This window comes from Papio anubis, chromosome 13 (assembly GCF_008728515.1).
Source record: "Papio anubis isolate 15944 chromosome 13, Panubis1.0, whole genome shotgun sequence".
Taxonomy (NCBI): Eukaryota; Metazoa; Chordata; class Mammalia; order Primates; family Cercopithecidae; genus Papio; species Papio anubis.
Window position 1 is genome coordinate 102,870,255 of NC_044988.1, and position 17,314 is coordinate 102,887,568.

Consider the following 17,314-nt stretch of genomic DNA (forward strand, 5'->3'; position numbering starts at 1 on the left):
TTTAACCTCTTCATGGCAAAATTTGGGCTTTCTTTTTAGATACCTCATAACCTGCTTTCCATAGGAGATGCAGGAGGTCCCGGATTCCCTGATAACATTCCTCTTGGATTGGGGCTGCCAAAAGGTCATCCACATACTGTAACAAGGCGCAGTTATCATTTGGTGGGGTATAGGCCTTGAGGTCTGAAGCCAATGCTTCCCCAAACACTGTGGGAGAATTTTTAAACCCTTGTGGGAGCCTAGTCCAGGTGAGCTGTAGAGCTTCTTTGTCCCATTGAAAATGCAAAGATAGGCTGACTAACTGGTGTGAAGCAGATACAAAAGAAAGTGTCCTTTAAGTCTAAGACTGTAAACCAGGTAGCACTTGCCGGAATGAGTGCCATTAAAGTATACGGGTTGGGTACCACTGGATGGGTGGTTACCATGGCCTGCTCCCTTTACGGTGCAGCGCACTCTTACACACTCACTCTTCCTCTCGTTTTGGCTGACTATACCGTCTCCTATTACGTGAGTTTCCAGACGCTGCTTGGTTTTGGAGAGTTCCTTATTCCCGCTACAACTGCTGCAGTCATAGAGCAGCTCCTGTTAGCCGTATGCAGATTGCCACTCGTCTTCGCTGGCCCCACACTTCGCTTGGAGGACACAGTCCATGCTAAGAGATCTGTGACTCCCCACTTCATGACTGATGAGCTTAATTAGGCCCCTTCATTTATACACTTTCACACACTTCCCCACTCCTGGTTCCTGTGTTTCCAACTGGGGTGGCAAGTCACTCTCCCCACCTCCAGTTTCCTTTTCCTAACTGACTAAGTGAGCCACTCCCGCATCCTGTGTCAGTTGGGGTATGAGTTCCATCCAAATTGGCAAGCCACTCTTGCCGCCCGCAGCCCCTCTGGGTCGGATTAATAGTCACACCGTAGGAGGTGATCAGGCTCCTCTTCTGTCCTTATGGGATGGGTCTTGACTTGGGTCCCAAAACCATACCATGGTTCCTGAACCACGCTGTTTCTGGAACTGTCCTGTAGCCCCTCAGTTTCCATTGTGCTGCTGGGTAGAGGCGCCAGGTCACGGGAGAGCTGATTTCCCTCACTGGCTGAAGTTCTCCCAGCATCGCCTGGGGCCATGATCGCCTACTGGACCAACTTTGCCAAAACAGGGTAAGGCGTGGGTTGAGAGCAGGGCGAAGGGCTGCAGCCAAGAAGGGCCTCCCACCACGAGGCCCTGTTCCCTCATTTGCCAGCGGAGGGACTTTGGGCAAGTCACTTACCCTCCCCTGCATCGGAATCCATGTGTGTTTATGAGGATAAGAGCTACTGGCAGAGCCCCAAGCCCGCGCACATGCACAGCCTGTGTCCCGTATGCAGTGAGGGGCCACGGTGCCCAGGGCCAGCTCAGAGGACGGGGATGGCTCAGGCATGCGGGTGCAGAGCAGGCCTTCAGCCCCTTGGGAGTCCCCAGCCCCTGCACAGCCTCTTCTCATTCTGCAGGGACCCCAACATGGGCCACTCGGCTGTGCCCACACACTGGGAACCCTACACCTCGGAAAACGGCAGCTACCTGGAGATCACCAAGAAGATGGATGGCAGCTCCCTGAAGCGGGGCCTGAGAAGCATCTTCCTGTGCTACTGGACCCTCACCTATGTGGCGCTGCCCACGGTGACTGACGAGGAGGCCACCCCTGTCCCCACCACGGGTGACTCTGAGTCTGCCCCCGTGCCCACAAGGGGTGACTCTCAGGATGCCCCTGTGCCCCTCACAAGTGACTCTGAGGCCGCCCCTGTGCCCACCTCGGGTGACTCCAAGGCTTCCCCCATCCCCACTACAGGTGACTCTGAGGCCGCCCCTGTGCCCCCCACAGGTGACTCCAAGGGAGCTCAGATGCCTGCAGTCATTGGCTTCTAGCATCCCACGAGCCTTGGTCTCAAGAGGCCGCAAGGGTGGGACCCCAGGGGCTACCCTCCGTTCTTGAGCTCTTCCAGAATAAAACCTCATTTCCCTGTCTGGCGTGTTTCTTTGCTCCCAGGGCTAAGCTGCAGGAAGGAGTGGCCCTCAGTCACCCTTACAGCACCAGGTGGGGGCCCAACCTGTGACCCCATCATCTCGCACAATCCCCAGGCTCCGGGAGGTCGATGGTGGCATCCTCACTTTCGAGTGGAGGAGGCGGGCCCAGGGAAGTTGATTGGCAGGCCCAGGAGTGGGAGTCAGGCACAGGTCACTCCAGAGCCTGACCTTCCCTGAATGGAACCAGGCTGCTGGCCCCCAGGGGTTAGATTCTGTCCCAAATGGTGGGAGGGCCTGGTGGCAGCTGCAGTCAGAGAAGGAGGCTGTGGCCTCCTCTGGACTAGGGGAGCCCAGCCACACCCACACCCTCTGGGTACAGGGAGTAAAGTCTGTGTTCTGACTGGGGTCTTGGGAACCCACCTGGGAAAAGAAGGGGATTCTGCTCCTCCAGCCGGATCCAAGTCAAAGAAAGAATCACACATGAGTCCTGTAGGTTGGAAGCAGAGGATGGGGAGGGTGCTGGGCAGTAGGCGCTGGGTGGTGGGCCTCTGGGGGGAAGAGTCAGGAAGCACTCCTGCCTCTGCTGGCTCCAAGCCCGGGCACATCACCGAGCAGCTGACCAGCCTGAACTCACTATGGCCTTGTGGGGTGGGTACTGTGCACACCCTCATTTTAGATGTTTATAGATATTCAGAGGAAAATGAGGCCCTGAGAGGGCATCACGTGCCCAAGGTCACTCAGAGCAAGGATTTGAACCCAGAAACCTGACTCCAAAGCCAGTGCTTGGAACAACGTTGGGGGGTCTTCTTCCCCAGTCCTCACCCACCTTCTAAGCAGGCGCTGCGGGGCAGGGTGGGGCTCAGATGAGAGAAGATTCTGGAATCCTGAGCAACTTTGCCTGGGAGGGCTCCGCAGTAGAGGGCAGCAGCACCCAAGGACCAGCTAGCCACTCTCTCTGTCCCTCCAGCCTACAGGTGGGAGAATAAGTCTCAGGGCCGACCAGTCCCGCGGCCCTCATGCCGCAGAGCTGAGCCGGGACGAACCCTGTACCCCGGAGAAGCAGGGGACACCCTGGCTGGCTGTGACCACTTTGGCCACCCTGGTCTTCCTGGGTTGGTCGAGGGGTCTCCGGTGTATAAAGGGGACTCCCTGTCAAAGACTGAGTGAGATGGATCTGCCCAGCAATGTGGGCCTCTCCCAGAGACTGTCCCTGTTCTCTTGGGCAACAGAAGCCCGAGGATACAATGATGTGTCCCTCTTGGCCGCACTGGGACCCACAGGGATTATTGTGTTCCTACCTGTGGGGTCAGCTCTCAGGAGCCTCCAGCACTGTGGGAGAAACCCCTGGGACTCTAGTGCCTCTTCCCAGCCCTCAGGACTGGCACCTGTCTCTTGTTGAGAGAAAGCACAGTCATGCCTGTCATTCAGAAAATCACATCCCTGGATGGCCAGGCCACGTCAGAAGGGATGGGCTGTGGGGATCCAGGTGCGTTCCACCTCTGGGCTGCACCCACCTTGCCTCGGGTTTGGTTTGAATGCTTGTACCCGCCAAAACTCATGCTGAAATTTAATCCTCAATGTAGCAGTATTGAGAGGTGTTGCCTTTAACAGGTGATTGGATCGTGAGGGCCCTGCCCCCGTAAATAGATTCATCCATTCATGGATTCATGGTTAATGGGTCATCATGGGAGGGTAGCTGGTGGCTTTGTAAGAGGAAGAGAGACTAGAGCTAGCATGTGAGCAGGCTCAGCATCCTCACCATGTGATGCCCAGTACCGCCTCGGGACACCAGAGTCCTCACCAGCAAGGCCCTCACCGGATGCAGCCTCTCTGAGGCAGGAAGAGAGGGAGTTAGGGAAGCCAAGGGTTAGGGCGGAAGCAACGGAACAGCAGGTGCAGTCAGTTCACATAAGCCAGAGAACAGCAGGTGCAGCCAGTTCACATAAGCCAGAGAATAGCAAGTGCAGCCAGTTCTAGGCAGGATTGGGGAGCACACAGGCCACATCCTCACTCCTGTGATAACAAGTCAGGAGCTTCCACTTCAGCCTCTGATTGACCGTGGGCCAACCCCCTTCAGCCTTTGATTGGTCCCAGGCTAATCGTTCATAGGCTGTAACCAATTGGAGGCCTCTAAAGGGCATCGGGGGTGTTCTTTATAAAAACCCTGAGAAGCGTTGCAATCACGAGGCTCTTGAATCATTTGCTCGGGCCTGCTCCCACCCTGTGGGTTGTACGTTTGCTTCGTCAATCAATCTGTGCCTTTGGTACGCTGTTCTTTTGTTTTTTGTTGTCGTCGTTTTGGTTTTTGTGTTTTTTTTAGACGGAATGTCACTCTTGTTGCCTGGGCTAGAGTGCAATGGCACAATTTGGGCTCACTCTAAACTCTGCCTCCTGGGTTCAAGTGATTCTCCTGCCTCAGCCTCCCAAGTAGCTGGGATTACAGGTGCCGGCCACCATGCCCAGCTAATTTTTTTGTATTTTTAGTAGAGACGAGGTTTCACCATGTTGGCAAGGCTGGTCTTGAACTCCTGACCTCATGTACCTCGGCCTCCCAAAGTGCTGGGATTACAGATGTGAGCCACTGCGACTGGCCTGTTTTGTCTGTCATTGCTTCGTTCTTTGGTTACTTTGTGAGTTTTGTTCACTTCTTTGTTCAACACACCAGTAACCTGGACAACTCATGGCCAAGACCTTCCATCCTGTAACACCTCAACCTTGGACTTCTCAGCCTTCATAATTGTGAGAAATCCCTTTGCTTTATAAATTACCCAGTTGTAGGTATTCTGTTATAAGCAACAGAAAATGGACTTTAAAAGCCTCTATGGCAGAGGTGAGCCCTGCTGTGTGTCTGGGTGATGCCTGCAGCTGTTGAGAGGGAGGGGACAACTCAGAGTCGCCTGCAATCCATCTGGCTCTTGCCATTACAGACTCCAGAGAATGAAGTTAAAAATACAAGGGCAGGCTGGAGGCTGTCTGGGGTCCTGCTGACTCCCAATCCCAGGAAGCCTGGAAGAGCAGTGGGGTGAGCTTGAGCCAGCGCATGTTGACGGTCACAGGGTAAGTGTTTGAGCGCTTCATTGTAAGGCTGTGGCCTTCTGTGCTTGTGGATCCTCAGTCTCAGTGGCCTCCCTCTTCCCCCCACCCCAACTCCTGTGTCTCATGTTTAACACCCCCACCCCCCACCAGGACATAACCAAATCTCAGGCTGTGGACAAAAATACAGTCATCCCAGGAGGCTACAAGCTCTAAAGGCTCAGGGCCCAGCTACCCTTTTAGGATGGGTCAGTAACAACACGACTCAGTCTGTAAACTGGTGATCACCTGAGACTGGACCTCAGCACCACCGGGCCCCGGGCTTCACCTTGGCCATCGGGGGAGACGATAGAGGTCTGCTGGTGGCAGGAATCAACACCCTTATCCTGGCAACCAGTGCTCACTGGGCATTCATGAGGCTCCAGCAGGACGAGTGGCCACAGTGTGCAGGGCAGACGGGCTGGGGCTTTCCAAGGTGTTTCCGGATGACATCAATCACACAAGGGGTTGTAGGAATGCTGGCGTCCTGGTTCACAGGTAGACGCTAGAATAACACGTCACTCTGGAAGGTCAGAAGCAGAGGATGCCAAGGGTGCTGGGTGGCAGGTGCTGGGTGGGGGGCCCCTAGGGGGTGCCCAGTGGCTCGGGCAGAGATGTTGGGGCAGAGGGTAGGGTCGGGACCACCCACATCTCTTCCGGGTCCAAGCCCAGGCACTGCACTGAGCATTTGACCAGCCTGACCTCACCATGGCCTTGTGACGTGGGCACTGTGGGCAGGAATGCTTATGGAATGAGGCCGACTGTAGCCCTAACACAGCGTCACAAGTCTTTCCCCAGACAGAAAACACACAGGCAATGGAAATCTATGGTTAGGAGCAAGGATTCCCTTCTAAGAAAAAGCGTGCACCACAGGCCTCTAGAGGGGACTGAGGGGGCAAAGTCCTGCCCGTACACTGGCTAACACTCTTCCTTCCGCTTTTCTCCCGCTTTCCATATTGTACATTTTCTCTGTTTATAATTTGTCTTAGTGCTGACTAAATTCCAGAGTTAGACCTTGAAATCCACAAGTTCCTAATTGGTGGTCAACAGAAACCTCAGCAAGACGTGCAGAAAATGCTCCTCTTCCCCTAAAGCTGTAGAAAGGCGACCACTAACCTGGGCTAGGAAATGGTCCTTGCACATACTATTTTTTTTAATTGTGGTAAAACATATATAACATAACTTATGCTAATATAACTGTTTTTAAGAGTAGAATTGAGTGGCATTAGTTCGATTCACTGTTGGGCAACCATCACCACTATTTCCAAAATTTTTTTCATCACCCCAAATAGAAGCTCTGTATCCATTAGCTAACTCCTCATTTCCCCTCCCTGTAACCCCTGGTAAGCTCTGTCCTTTCTGTCTCCATGAATTTGCCTATTGGAGATGTTTCTCATAAGTGGGATTGTAATGTTTTCAAAGCTTATCCATATTGTAGCATGTGTCAGCACGCCGTACCTTTTTTTTTTTTTTTTTTGAAGCAGAGTTTCCCTCTTGTTGCCCACGCTGGAGTGCAGTGGCACAATCTTGGCTCACTGCAACCTCTGCCTCCTGAGTTTCAGCAATTCTCCTGCCTCAGCCTCCCAAGTAGCTGGGATTACAGGGGCTCACCACCATACCTGGCTAATTTTGTATTTTTAGTAGAGATGGGGGTTTACCATGTTGGTCAGACTGGTCTTGAACTCCTGACCTCAAGTGATCCACCCACCTTGGCCTTGCAAAGTGTTGGGATTACAGGCATGAGCCATTGCACCTGGACTTTTTATGACTGAATAATATTCCATTGTATGTTGCTGGCATGCAATGGTGCATTCTCTTAGAAAGCATTCTCTTCTCATCCCTTTTATTTCTGTAAAGTTAGTAGGAATGTTCCCACTTTCATTCCAAATTTTAGTAATTTGAGTCTTGTCTCTTTGTTGACCTAGTTAAAGTATTGTCAATTTTGTTATTTAGAAAGAACCAGTTTTTGGTTTTGCTGATTTTCTCTATTTTTCTATTTTCTATTTCGTTTATCTCTGCTGTAATCTTTATTATTTCCTTCATTCTACTAGTTTGGGTTTAGTTTGCTCTTTTTCTAATTCCTTAATGTGTGCAGATAAGTTGATTTGAGATCTTTCTGCTTTTTTAATGTAGTCATTTACAGCTATAAATTTCCCCCAAGCACTGCTTTCAATTCACTGCATACTGTAAGTTTTGGGATGTTGTGTTTTTGTTTTCATTGTCTCAAGGTGTCTTCTAATCTCCCTTGTGACTTCTTTTTAGACCCACTGGTTGTTTAAGAGTGTGTTAAGGCTGGGCGCAGTGGCTCATGCCTGAAATCCCAGCACTTTGGGAAGCCGAGGCAGGTGGATCATGAGGCTAGGAGTGCAAGACCAGGCTGGCCAACATGGTGAAACCCCATCTCTACTAAAAAAAAAAAAAAAAAAATTAACCAGGTGTGGTGGTGCACGCCTGTAATCCTAGCTACTCAGGAGGCTGAGACAGGAGAATTGCTTGAACCTGGGAGGCAGAGGTTGCAGTGAGCTGAGATCACGCCACTGCACCCCAGCCTGGGCGACGGAGCAAGACTCCATCTGGATTTGGGGAGGGGAAGGGTGTTAAGATCCTTTTTGTAGTTGATGAACATGATGGGGTGTTCACACACTTGTGTGAGGTGTGTCATCCTCAAACCCTATTATGGTGGCACGTTAACCATCTGACGTGAAAAAGAGTGTGTTAACTTCCACATATTCATGAGTGTTCCAGTTTTTCTTCTATGGATTTATAATTTTATCCTATTGTAGTTGGAATGATACTTTGTATAATTTCAATTTTTAAAAATTTATTGCTGGGCACGGTGGCTCATGCCTGTAATCCCGGCACTTTGGGAAGCCGAGGCAGGGAGATCACCTGAGGTCAGGAGTTCGAGACCAATCTGCTTAACATGGTAACACCCCATCTCTACTAAAAATACAAAAATTAGCCAGGCGTGGTGGCAGGTGCTGTAATCCCACCTACTTGGGAGGCTGAGGCAGGAGAAGCACTTGCACCTGGGAGGCGGAGGTTGCAGTGAGCCGAGACTGCACCACTGCACTCCAGCCTGGGCAACAACAGCAAAACTCCGTCTTAAAAAAAAAAAAAAAAATTAAGACTTCCTTTATGGCCTAACATATGGTCTATCCTGGAAAATGTTCCATGTACACTTGAGAAGAATGTGTAGTCTGCTGCTGCTGGTTTGAGTGTTGTGTACATGTCTGCTCAGTCTAAGTGGTTTATAGTATTGCTCAAGTCCTCTTTCCTTATAGATCTTCTGTTTGGTTGTTCTTATCCATTATTGGAAATGAGGTATTGAAATCTCCAATTGTGTATTTCTCATTCAATTATGTCAATTTTTGCTTCATATATTTCGGGTGTTGTAAGTGTGTATGTGTATATAATTGTATCTTGATACGTTGAAGCTTTTGTCAGTGTATACTGGCCTTGTCTTGTTACCGTTTTGACTTAAAATCTGTTTTGTCTAATAATACTATAGCCATTGTTAAAATATACTATTTTCATAGAATAACTTTTTCCAACCTTTTACTTCCAACCTTTTTGTATCTTTGTATTCAAAATTTGTCTCAGCCGGGTGCAGTGGCTCACGCCTGTAATCCTAGCACTTTGAGAGGCCAAAGCGGGTGGGTCACTTGAGGTCAGGAGTTTAGCCACAGCCAGCATGGTAGGCTCCCTGTCTCTACCAAAATGCAAAAAAAAAAAAAAAAAGCCAGGTGTGGTGGTAGATACCTGTAATCCCAGCTACTCAGGAGGCTGAGGCCAGGAGAATTGTGAACCTGGGAGGCAGAGGAGATTTGCAGTGAGCTGAGACTGCACCACTACATTCCAGCCTAGGCAACAAGAGTCCAGATTCCATATGCAAAATAAAAATAAAATTGTCTCTATAGGCTGGTATTGGCTCCACGCCTGTAATCCTAGCACTTTGGGAGGCCATAGCGGGTGGATCACTTGAGGTCAGGAGTTTGAAACCAGCCTGGCCAACATGGTAAAACCCTGTCTCTACCAAAAATACAAAAAAAAAAAAAAATAGCCAGGTGTGGTGGTAGATACGTGTAATCCCAGCTACTCAGGAGGCTGAGGCAGGAGAATTGCTTGAACCTGGGAGGCAGAGGTTGCAGTGAGCTGAGACTGCACCACGACACTCCAGCCTAGGCAACAGAGTCAGATTCCACCTTAAAATAAAATTTGTCTCTACAGGCTGGGCGTAGTGGCTCACGTCTGTAATCCTAGCACTTTGGGGAGGCCAAGGCAGGTGGATCACCTGAGGTCAGGAGTTCAAGACCAGCCTGGCCAACATGGCAAAACCCCATCTCTTCTAAAAATACAAAAATTAGCTGGGTGTGATGGTGGGCGCCTATAACCCCAGCTACTTGGGAGACTGAGGCAGGAGAATTGCTTGAACCCAGGGGGCAGAGGTTGCAGTGAGCTAAGATCATGCCACTTCACTCCAGCCTAGGTGAAAGAGCGAAACTCCATCTCAAAAAAAAAAAAAAAAAAAAAAAAAAAAAAAAAAATTGTCTATACAGCATATAGATTGATCAAGTTCTAACAAATCCATTCTGCCAATCTTTTTTTTTCCTGAGACAGGTCTTGCTCTTGCTCTGCTGTCCAGGCTGGAGTGCAGTGGCAGGATCACAGCTCACTACAGGCTTGACCTCCTGGGCTTAAGTGATCTTCCCACATCAGCCTCTTGAGAGCTGGGACCACAGATGCACACCACCATGCCTGGCTAATTTTAAATTTTTTTAGAGACAGAATCTCACCATGTTGTCCATGCTGGTCTCAAACTCTGGGGCTCAAGCCATCTCCAATCTCAGCCTCCCAAAGTGCTGGGATTACAGGTGTAAGCCACTGCATCTGGCCCAATCTCTGCTTTTTAATTGGAGAATTTAACCTATTTATATTTATAGTAATTAATGAGAAAACCTTTACTTCTGCCATTGAGCTGTTTGTTTTCTGTATGTCTTATGACTTTCGTTCCTCAATTCCTCCACTACTGCTTTTTATGGATTTACTTTTGTACAACTGATTCCTTTCTTTGCTTTCCTATATACTTTTTAGTTATTTTCTTACTGGTTACCTTTGGGATTACAAGTAACATCTTAAACATATAACAATCTAGTTTCAATAATAGCAACTGAATTTAAGTAATATACACTGCTATTATACATCTTCCCTCTTTATACTGTCAGTCACAGATTGTATCTTTACACATTGTTTTCATTAATGTGGATTTATAGCTTTATGAATTTTACCTTTAAATCATAAGAAAAAAGGATGAGTTACACAAACCCAAAGTAAAATAACACTGGCTTTGCTAACTACCTGTTAGTTATCTCTACCAGTGTTCTTTAGTTTTTCATATGGCTTCAAATTACTGTCTAGTGTTAATTTTAACTGGAAGGACTCCCTTTACCATTTATTGTAGGGCAGGTCTACTAATAAAACTCCCTTAACTTTTATCTGAGAATGCCTTAATTTCTCCTTCATCCTTAAAGGATGTTTTGCTTCTTCTTTCAGCACTTTATTTATTTTGAGAATATTTTTTGAGATGGAGTCTTGCTCTGTCGCCCAGGCTGGAGTGCAGTGGCGTGATCTTGGCTCACTGCAACCTCTGTCTGCTGGGTTCAAGCGATTCTCCTGGCTCAACCTCCAAATAGTCGGGACTATAGGCAGGTGCCACCATGCCTGGCTAATTTTTGTATTTTTAGTAGAAACGAGGTTTTACCATGTTGGCCAGGTTGGTCTCGAACTCCTGACTTCAGATGATCTGCCAACCTTGGCCTCCCAAAGTGCTAGAATTACAGGTGTGAGCCACCACACTCAGCCTTCTTTCAGCACTTTAAATATGTCATTCTATTACCTTCTAGACTCCTTGGTTTCTGATGATAAATCAGCTGTTAATCTTGAGGATCTCTTGTATGTGATGAATCGCTTCTTACTGCTTTCAAGATTTTCTATCTTTTGAGAATTTGACTAATAATTTTGGGTATGGATCTCTTTGAGTTTATCCTGTTTGAAGTTCAATGAGCTTTGTGGATATGGAGATTTACATCTTTCAACAAATTTGGGAAGTTCTGGACCATTATTCAAATAATCTCTGCCTTTTCTGAACTCTCATTAAATGTATGTTGGTACATATGTACCTCTAGTTCTGTTCATTTTTCTTCATACCTTTTTCTTTCTGTTCCCTAGACAGTAATTTCTATTGCCTTATCTTCCAGTACACTGATTCTGTCTTCTGCCTGCTCAAATCTGCTGTTGAACCTCTCTAGTACATTTTTCTTCTCAGTTATTAAGCTTTTCAGCTACAGAACTTCTAGTTGGTTTTTATAATTTTTTTTTTTTTCTTTTTGAGACGGAGTCTCGCTTTGTCGCCCAGGCTGGAGTGCAGTGGCCGGATCTCAGCTCACTGCAAGCTCCGCCTCCCGGGTCTACACCATTCTCCTGCCTCAGCCTCCCGAGTAGCTGGGACTACAGGTGCCCGCCACCTCACCCGGCTAGTTTTTTGTATTTTTTTGGTAGAGACGGGGTTTCACCATGTTAGCCAGGCTGGTCTCGATCTCCTGACCTCGTGATCCGCCCGTCTCGGCCTCCCAAAGTGCTGGGATTACAGGCTTGAGCCACCGTGCCCGGCCGGTTTTTATAATTTCTATCCCTTTATTGCAAATCACCCATTTGCTCATACATTATTTTCCATGGTTTCCTTTAGCTCACCAAGCATATTTAGGACAGGTGATTTAATGTCTCTGCCTAGTAATTTTAATGTCTGAGCTTCCTCAAGGATAGTTTTTGTCAAATCCTCTTTTCCCCTGTGAATGAGCCACATTTTCGTTTCTTTGTAATTTTTTGAGAACTGAACATTGAGTATTATAATGCAGTGACTCTGGAAATCAGATTGTCTCCCTCCTCAGGAAGTGTTTTTTTACTTATTGAAGGATGCAGTCTTCTGTCTCCGTAGTAACTTCTCCAGGCTTAGAGTTGTCAGGCTTATATTTGTATTTTTGCCAGGCTTATATTTGTATTCCTTGTTGTGTACAGTCACAAAGTTTCTGTTTTGTTGTCTCTTGGTCAGCCTCTGACTTGATGGAGATTCCCTTAACTGTTAGAGTTCAGCAGCATCTCCCTTCACCAAGTGTTCTCGTGGTGACTATGTCCGATCAGGTGCGAGTCCCAAAACAGTCTATTCTGATAGTTTTCTTTTTAATCGTTGTTTCTGTGGAGAGACTGAACCGTGGGTTCTCCTACTCTGCCATCTTTTGTCACAAATATTACTTTATTATTTTTTGAGATGGAGTCTCACACTTGCCTGGGCTGGAGTGCAGTGGCGTGATCTCAGCTCACTGCAACCTCTGCCTCCCAGGTTCAAGCGATTCTCCTGCCTCAGTCTCCTGTGTAGCTGGGAGTACAGGTGCCTGCCACCAGACCTGGCTAATTTTTTTAATTTTTAGTAGAGATGGGGTTTCACTACGTTGGCCAGGCTGTTCTCAAACGCCTGACCTCATGATCCACCTGTCTTGGCCTCCCAAAGTGCTGAGATTACAGGCATGAGCCACCGTGCCTGGCCAGAAATGTTACTTTTAAAGACAGCTAAATTTCAGAAATTCTTGCTATGCCTTGTGAAAGTACCTCCAACCTCTAGCCCCAGGAGTTCTGAGGGCTGTCTCAGCACATTCCCAATTGAATGATGCCGAAAGGAACATCTGCTGTATGAAAGGTAAACTTTGTGTTTCCTTCAGTGTGCTGAGAAAGGTGGCTGGCTTTTCCTGTGCATAAAATCACTGGATAATCCTGCAAGAGTCCTTATTTTAACATGGAATGTGAGAGTCTCTATCTCATTTTAATTAAGACAGGCAATGAAAGAACAAATCTGCAATGACCAGGCTATAGTAGAAACAGGATTTTAATATAATATTCAAGTCTAGCATTTGCTATTTACAACAAATAAATATTGCCCCTCCCCAATCAGTAAACATTTTTTTTTTCCTTTTTGCTTTTTATACAAATAGTCAATTGCCCCACCCCCACCCCAAATCCTCCTTCCTCACTAACCCCCGTCTTGCATGGTCTGGTAAAGCCCAGGACGCAGTGGTGAATGGCACTTGCAGTGGCATGAGATTCAACATCGATGGGACTCAGCTGGGACTGTCCTCATTCACTGGGTGCAGAGTCTGGTCCATGAAGAGGGATTCTCTCTCTGCTCCCGGGGCAGGGCTGGGGTAAGTGGTGGGTGAGACTCCCTCACTCTCAGTTGGCCCTGATGATGGAATCTTTGGTGCAGCCTGAGAAAGGCTAGAGTGGTGGGAGGGGCCGGGACCCCCGCAAAGGTCACAGGCCAGTGCCCGTGGGCATGAGGAGAGAACTGCAGTGGTCAGACATGGTGGGTGAGTGGGTGCTCTAGGGTGCCCATGGCACAGGTGGCAGTGACCCACACCTGGGAAGGTGTCAGGGAAGTGTACAGAGGTGGTGCCCGGGGGCAGGCAGGGCACCATGCCCGTTGGCACTGCTCCTTGGCAAAAGTCAGCTAGTCCTCTGGTTCCAGAGAGCAGAAGGCACCTAAGGCAGCAAGTGGTCCACGGGAGGCCAGGTCAGCCTGACCAACGGCAGGCGTCAATCCCAGCGGCAGGAGAGGTTCAGGATGAAACTGGAGTCTGGGGTACCCTGGGCTGGCAGGTGGGAAGAAGGTGCCCAGCTGGCCTGGGCCACTCTGGTCCATAAGTGCTCGGCTACCAGCCAGCCAGACCCTGGGGAGATGCCCTCAGAAGATGCCCTTGGCAATCTTGAGTCCTTTCTGCTTCATGCGAGGGAGGGTTGAGCTGGCTCCATGCTTGACCTTCACTCCCTTGGTGAAGGTCCGCTTCTTCAGGACAAAGTCATAGTTGGCGGTAGAGTTCATGGCATAGAAGACGTTGGCGTTTTCAGGGATCTTCAGCTCTGGTGGGGGAGGGGCAGAGGGGTGATCAGTGGTGCTCCTGGGGGCCCTGCAGGATCCCCCTACCACTTGACAGCCCCTATAAGGAGCGTCTTGAGCCACAGACCTGAGATCCCCTTCCAGTACAGCTCCGGGACTCCAAGGACCCCTCTCAATGACTCTGCCTGAGGACAGACTGCTGAGGTCCTCACAAAACCTGGTGACTCTTATTTAAACAGGGACTGACTCCAGAACATTCCGGCTTGGCCTGAGCTGGCAGAGGGTCACCCTGTCCTGCCCATACTGCAGTGCTGGCTGCCCAGCTGGAACAGACATTCTAGAATCCAGAGCACCTTCTGGAATCCTGCCCCACTCAGGACAAGGGCTCCAAGGACCAGGAAAGGACAGGCTTGCCCCAGGGCTCTGGCACCCATTCCAGGGAGGCCTCTACTCCTTCTGCAACCCTGGCACCCAGCAAGCACTTCCTCTTGGCTCCATTTCCCACCCTCTCCTCCGGCCCACAGCCCGCTGTAAACCAGAGCTGGCCTCGATTCGTGCTCCTGCCGACATGCTGTGGCTTTTGGTCATTATCTTTAACCTCTCTAGGCCTCGGTCTTCCTTTTCTGTAAGATGGGGGTCCCACCTACCTTGCCCACCTAACCAAAATGGTGCAAGAAGCTGCCAGAGGATTTAGACTATAACTTCTAGGGATCATAGGAGTCATTGCTAACTGTCTGGGCTAATGGTGGGGGGTGGTGTTCAGCTCACTGGAAAGAGAACAGTTGATAATATTTGTAGTTAACTTTTATGGTGCACATAGATGCTTTATATATACATGCACATATATATATACACGTATATACGTATAGATTTTTATATATACGATCAACCCACTGGCTACTTTCATTTCCATTTGGGGAAAAGAAGAGAAGCACAGAGGGCTTAAGGAACTTGCCCAGCATCTCCAGGCCCAGGACACCCCACTCTGAGCCTGTGCTGTTCTTGACACTTTCCCAGTTTCTAGAACACTGAGTTGGCCTCCTAGTAGCCTGTTCTGCTTTTAGAGTCTCACACCCATGGATTTTAACACTTGACACTTTGGTCTACAGCGGTCACCATTCTTTCTAGAGTACATGTTTTCCTGTCTTAGCCAGAAAGGGTCCCTTCCAGTGGGCCACCTGGCTAACCTGTCCCAGTGAAAATGCCTTTTCTCTTTGCTCCTCACTGATGTGAGTTTTGAACTGCCTATTCACGCCTAGGGAAGGGCACACACTGGGGAGGTCCAGGGGTCACTGGGGGCAGCAAGCAGACAATGGGGGTAGCCAGGGCGGCCCTGTCCACAGTGTCCACCCACACTCTGCTGATGAATTTTCTGGGGCCAAAGACTTCCGACCTGGGGCTGGGGAGTGGTGTGGACCTGCCCCCTCCGCCATCGCCCTCTGGTCCTCTGACTTACTCCGGTCATCGGAGAGAATCTGCAGCAGCTCGTAGTCCTCCGGCTCATCCCCCTCCAGGTGGTGTTTGTCCATGGCCTTGCGGATTACGGCCGGAGCCTTGTCTTGGCTGGTCACCTGCATCGCGGCGGGGGATGGACCATCAGGGAAAAGACCCTGGAGCAGCTTCCCCAGAGTGCAGTGGCTAAGGACCCTCTGGAGTCCCCTCAGCACCGGGCACAGGCACTCACAGCCTCTGGCCAGGTGCTTGGTCCAGAGACGGCCTTGTCACCCTCTCCTGCTCCCCAAGTGAGGTCTCCGTGGAATGAGAACAGGTCTTTCCCAGCAGTTCCTACCCTGCTTCTATAAGAGCCTGTTTCTTCCTCCCGTGCTTTCCTGGGAAGCACTTGCCCCTCCAGGATAACAGCATCATTGAGCCTGGGGAACAGACAGTCCCTAGTCGAAGCCATGGAGGTAAGAAAGGAGGGGCCGGCCAGGATGCTCAGTGCGGTCAGCACAGGCCAGGCCCCTGCTCCCTTGACCCTGAGGCCCAGAGCACAGGCGGAACTCGGACACAGGGCCACCGGTGACTGCTAACCATGCTAGCCCCCGGCAGCGAGAAGCTCGGGAGGGTGTGTGAATAATGGGGCACCTGGCCCAGGGTGGGGTACAGAGAGTGGGAGTTACAAATGGCTCATCTGTTGCAGGATACCTGGAAGATGAAGAGTGAGCCTCCAGACAAACCCATTCTGTGGGCACCTCCCATCGGCTGTCTGCAAGTGCTATCCAGACTCTGACCCTGCTGGCCCCCTCCAGGGCTCCCAGCCTGGTTGCCACAGAGGCCTCCTAACCAACACCCCTGTGGTTCTAGTGCCAGCCCACGCCAGACAGAGAAGCCAGTCTTCCTCCCTGAGAAAGTCGAGGTCCTGACAGTGCTCGGGGCCTATGTGGCCAGGCCCCAGATACTTCCCTGACCTCATCTCCCCCACAGCACTGCCCCTTCACCTCCCGGGGGCTTTGCATAGCTGCTCCTTCCCTCTCCCTCTGCCCTCAGGCCAGCCTTGTCCCTGATCACTACCTTCTTCATTTCTGTACCTGGCTGACATCTGTCCTTCCCCCCCACTAGAAGGGGGAATCCCAGGAGGGCAGGGATGGTGCACTGTTCGAGTGCGTCTGCCACCAGTGAAGGGAGGGACCCAGGCCGCCCGCCCGCCCGCCCGGCTCACCAGGATGCTCTTGTACATGTTGCCGTTGTCCACGTCCAGGCTGACGCGGATGATGCAGCAGTCGCCCACCTGCTGGTTGTAGAGCGGCAGCGCGGAGCTGGAGTTGCAGAGCCCTGAGACGGAGCGCTTGTGGGTGCGTGTGGCAGCCACAGGTGTGGTGGAGGCTGAGGAGGACGAGGTGCTGCTGGAGGCCGAGCTGATGCCGGAGGTCTCCGGAGATGACTGTGAGGCTGATTCCCAGAACTGAGGGAGACGACAAGATCAGCAGATCTCCCTGCCGCGTGGGGCACCCCAGGCCAACAGCCAGATGGGGAACCTTCTAGAAGCTGTGTTCAGGATCCAGGGCTTCCTGGTCCCGTGCACGGATTTGGAGTGGGGAGATGGGGAAGGATATTGGGGAGAGGGGCAGGCAGTCACCTTCTTTTCCTGGCCATCTGGGGACTCCGGGACGAAGCTGATGTTGATCTCCTCCACGTCAGAGCTGGAGGAGCCGGCCGAGTGCACGCTGAGTGCGTCAGCTATGTCCCCGCTGCTGAGGTAGGGGCCACACCTGAGCTGGTCACAGGACTTGGAGTGGGAGCTGCCGCTGGTACTGAGCTCAGTGCTGGGGGCCTGGCGGCTGGGTGAAGGGTCAGCTT

The 17,314-nt window shown here is 50.4% G+C and overlaps 2 protein-coding genes and 1 non-coding gene across 11 annotated transcripts in view; 2 read left to right on the plus strand and 1 right to left on the minus strand.

Moving 5' to 3' along the window:
* The first annotated feature begins 920 nt into the window (after positions 1-920).
* LOC116270083 (bile salt-activated lipase-like) lies at positions 921-1,999 on the plus strand. Its single transcript, XM_031654679.1, has 2 exons — positions 921-1,157; positions 1,488-1,999. The coding sequence occupies exons 1-2, from the start codon at positions 1,123-1,125 to the stop codon at positions 1,900-1,902; spliced, it is 450 nt and encodes a 149-aa protein (XP_031510539.1). The 5' UTR covers positions 921-1,122; the 3' UTR covers positions 1,903-1,999.
* A 5,676-nt stretch (positions 2,000-7,675) lies between these two features.
* LOC116270180 lies at positions 7,676-7,774 on the plus strand. The gene has a single exon (XR_004178105.1). It is a non-coding gene; the product is annotated as a small nucleolar RNA U13 (small nucleolar RNA).
* A 5,217-nt stretch (positions 7,775-12,991) lies between these two features.
* Positions 12,992-17,314, minus strand: part of RALGDS (ral guanine nucleotide dissociation stimulator) — a 50,550-nt gene continuing 46,227 nt past the window's right edge. For all 9 annotated transcript variants that reach the window (XM_017954500.3, XM_017954499.3, XM_003918628.5 and 6 more), the window contains exons 15-18: positions 17,094-17,295; positions 16,677-16,919; positions 15,474-15,588; positions 12,992-14,040 (exon numbers count right to left, since the gene is read on the minus strand). In XM_017954500.3, the coding sequence (XP_017809989.2) occupies positions 13,865-14,040; positions 15,474-15,588; positions 16,677-16,919; positions 17,094-17,295 (736 nt within the window). In that variant the 3' untranslated portion in view covers positions 12,992-13,864. The remainder of the gene's footprint in view (positions 14,041-15,473; positions 15,589-16,676; positions 16,920-17,093; positions 17,296-17,314) is intronic.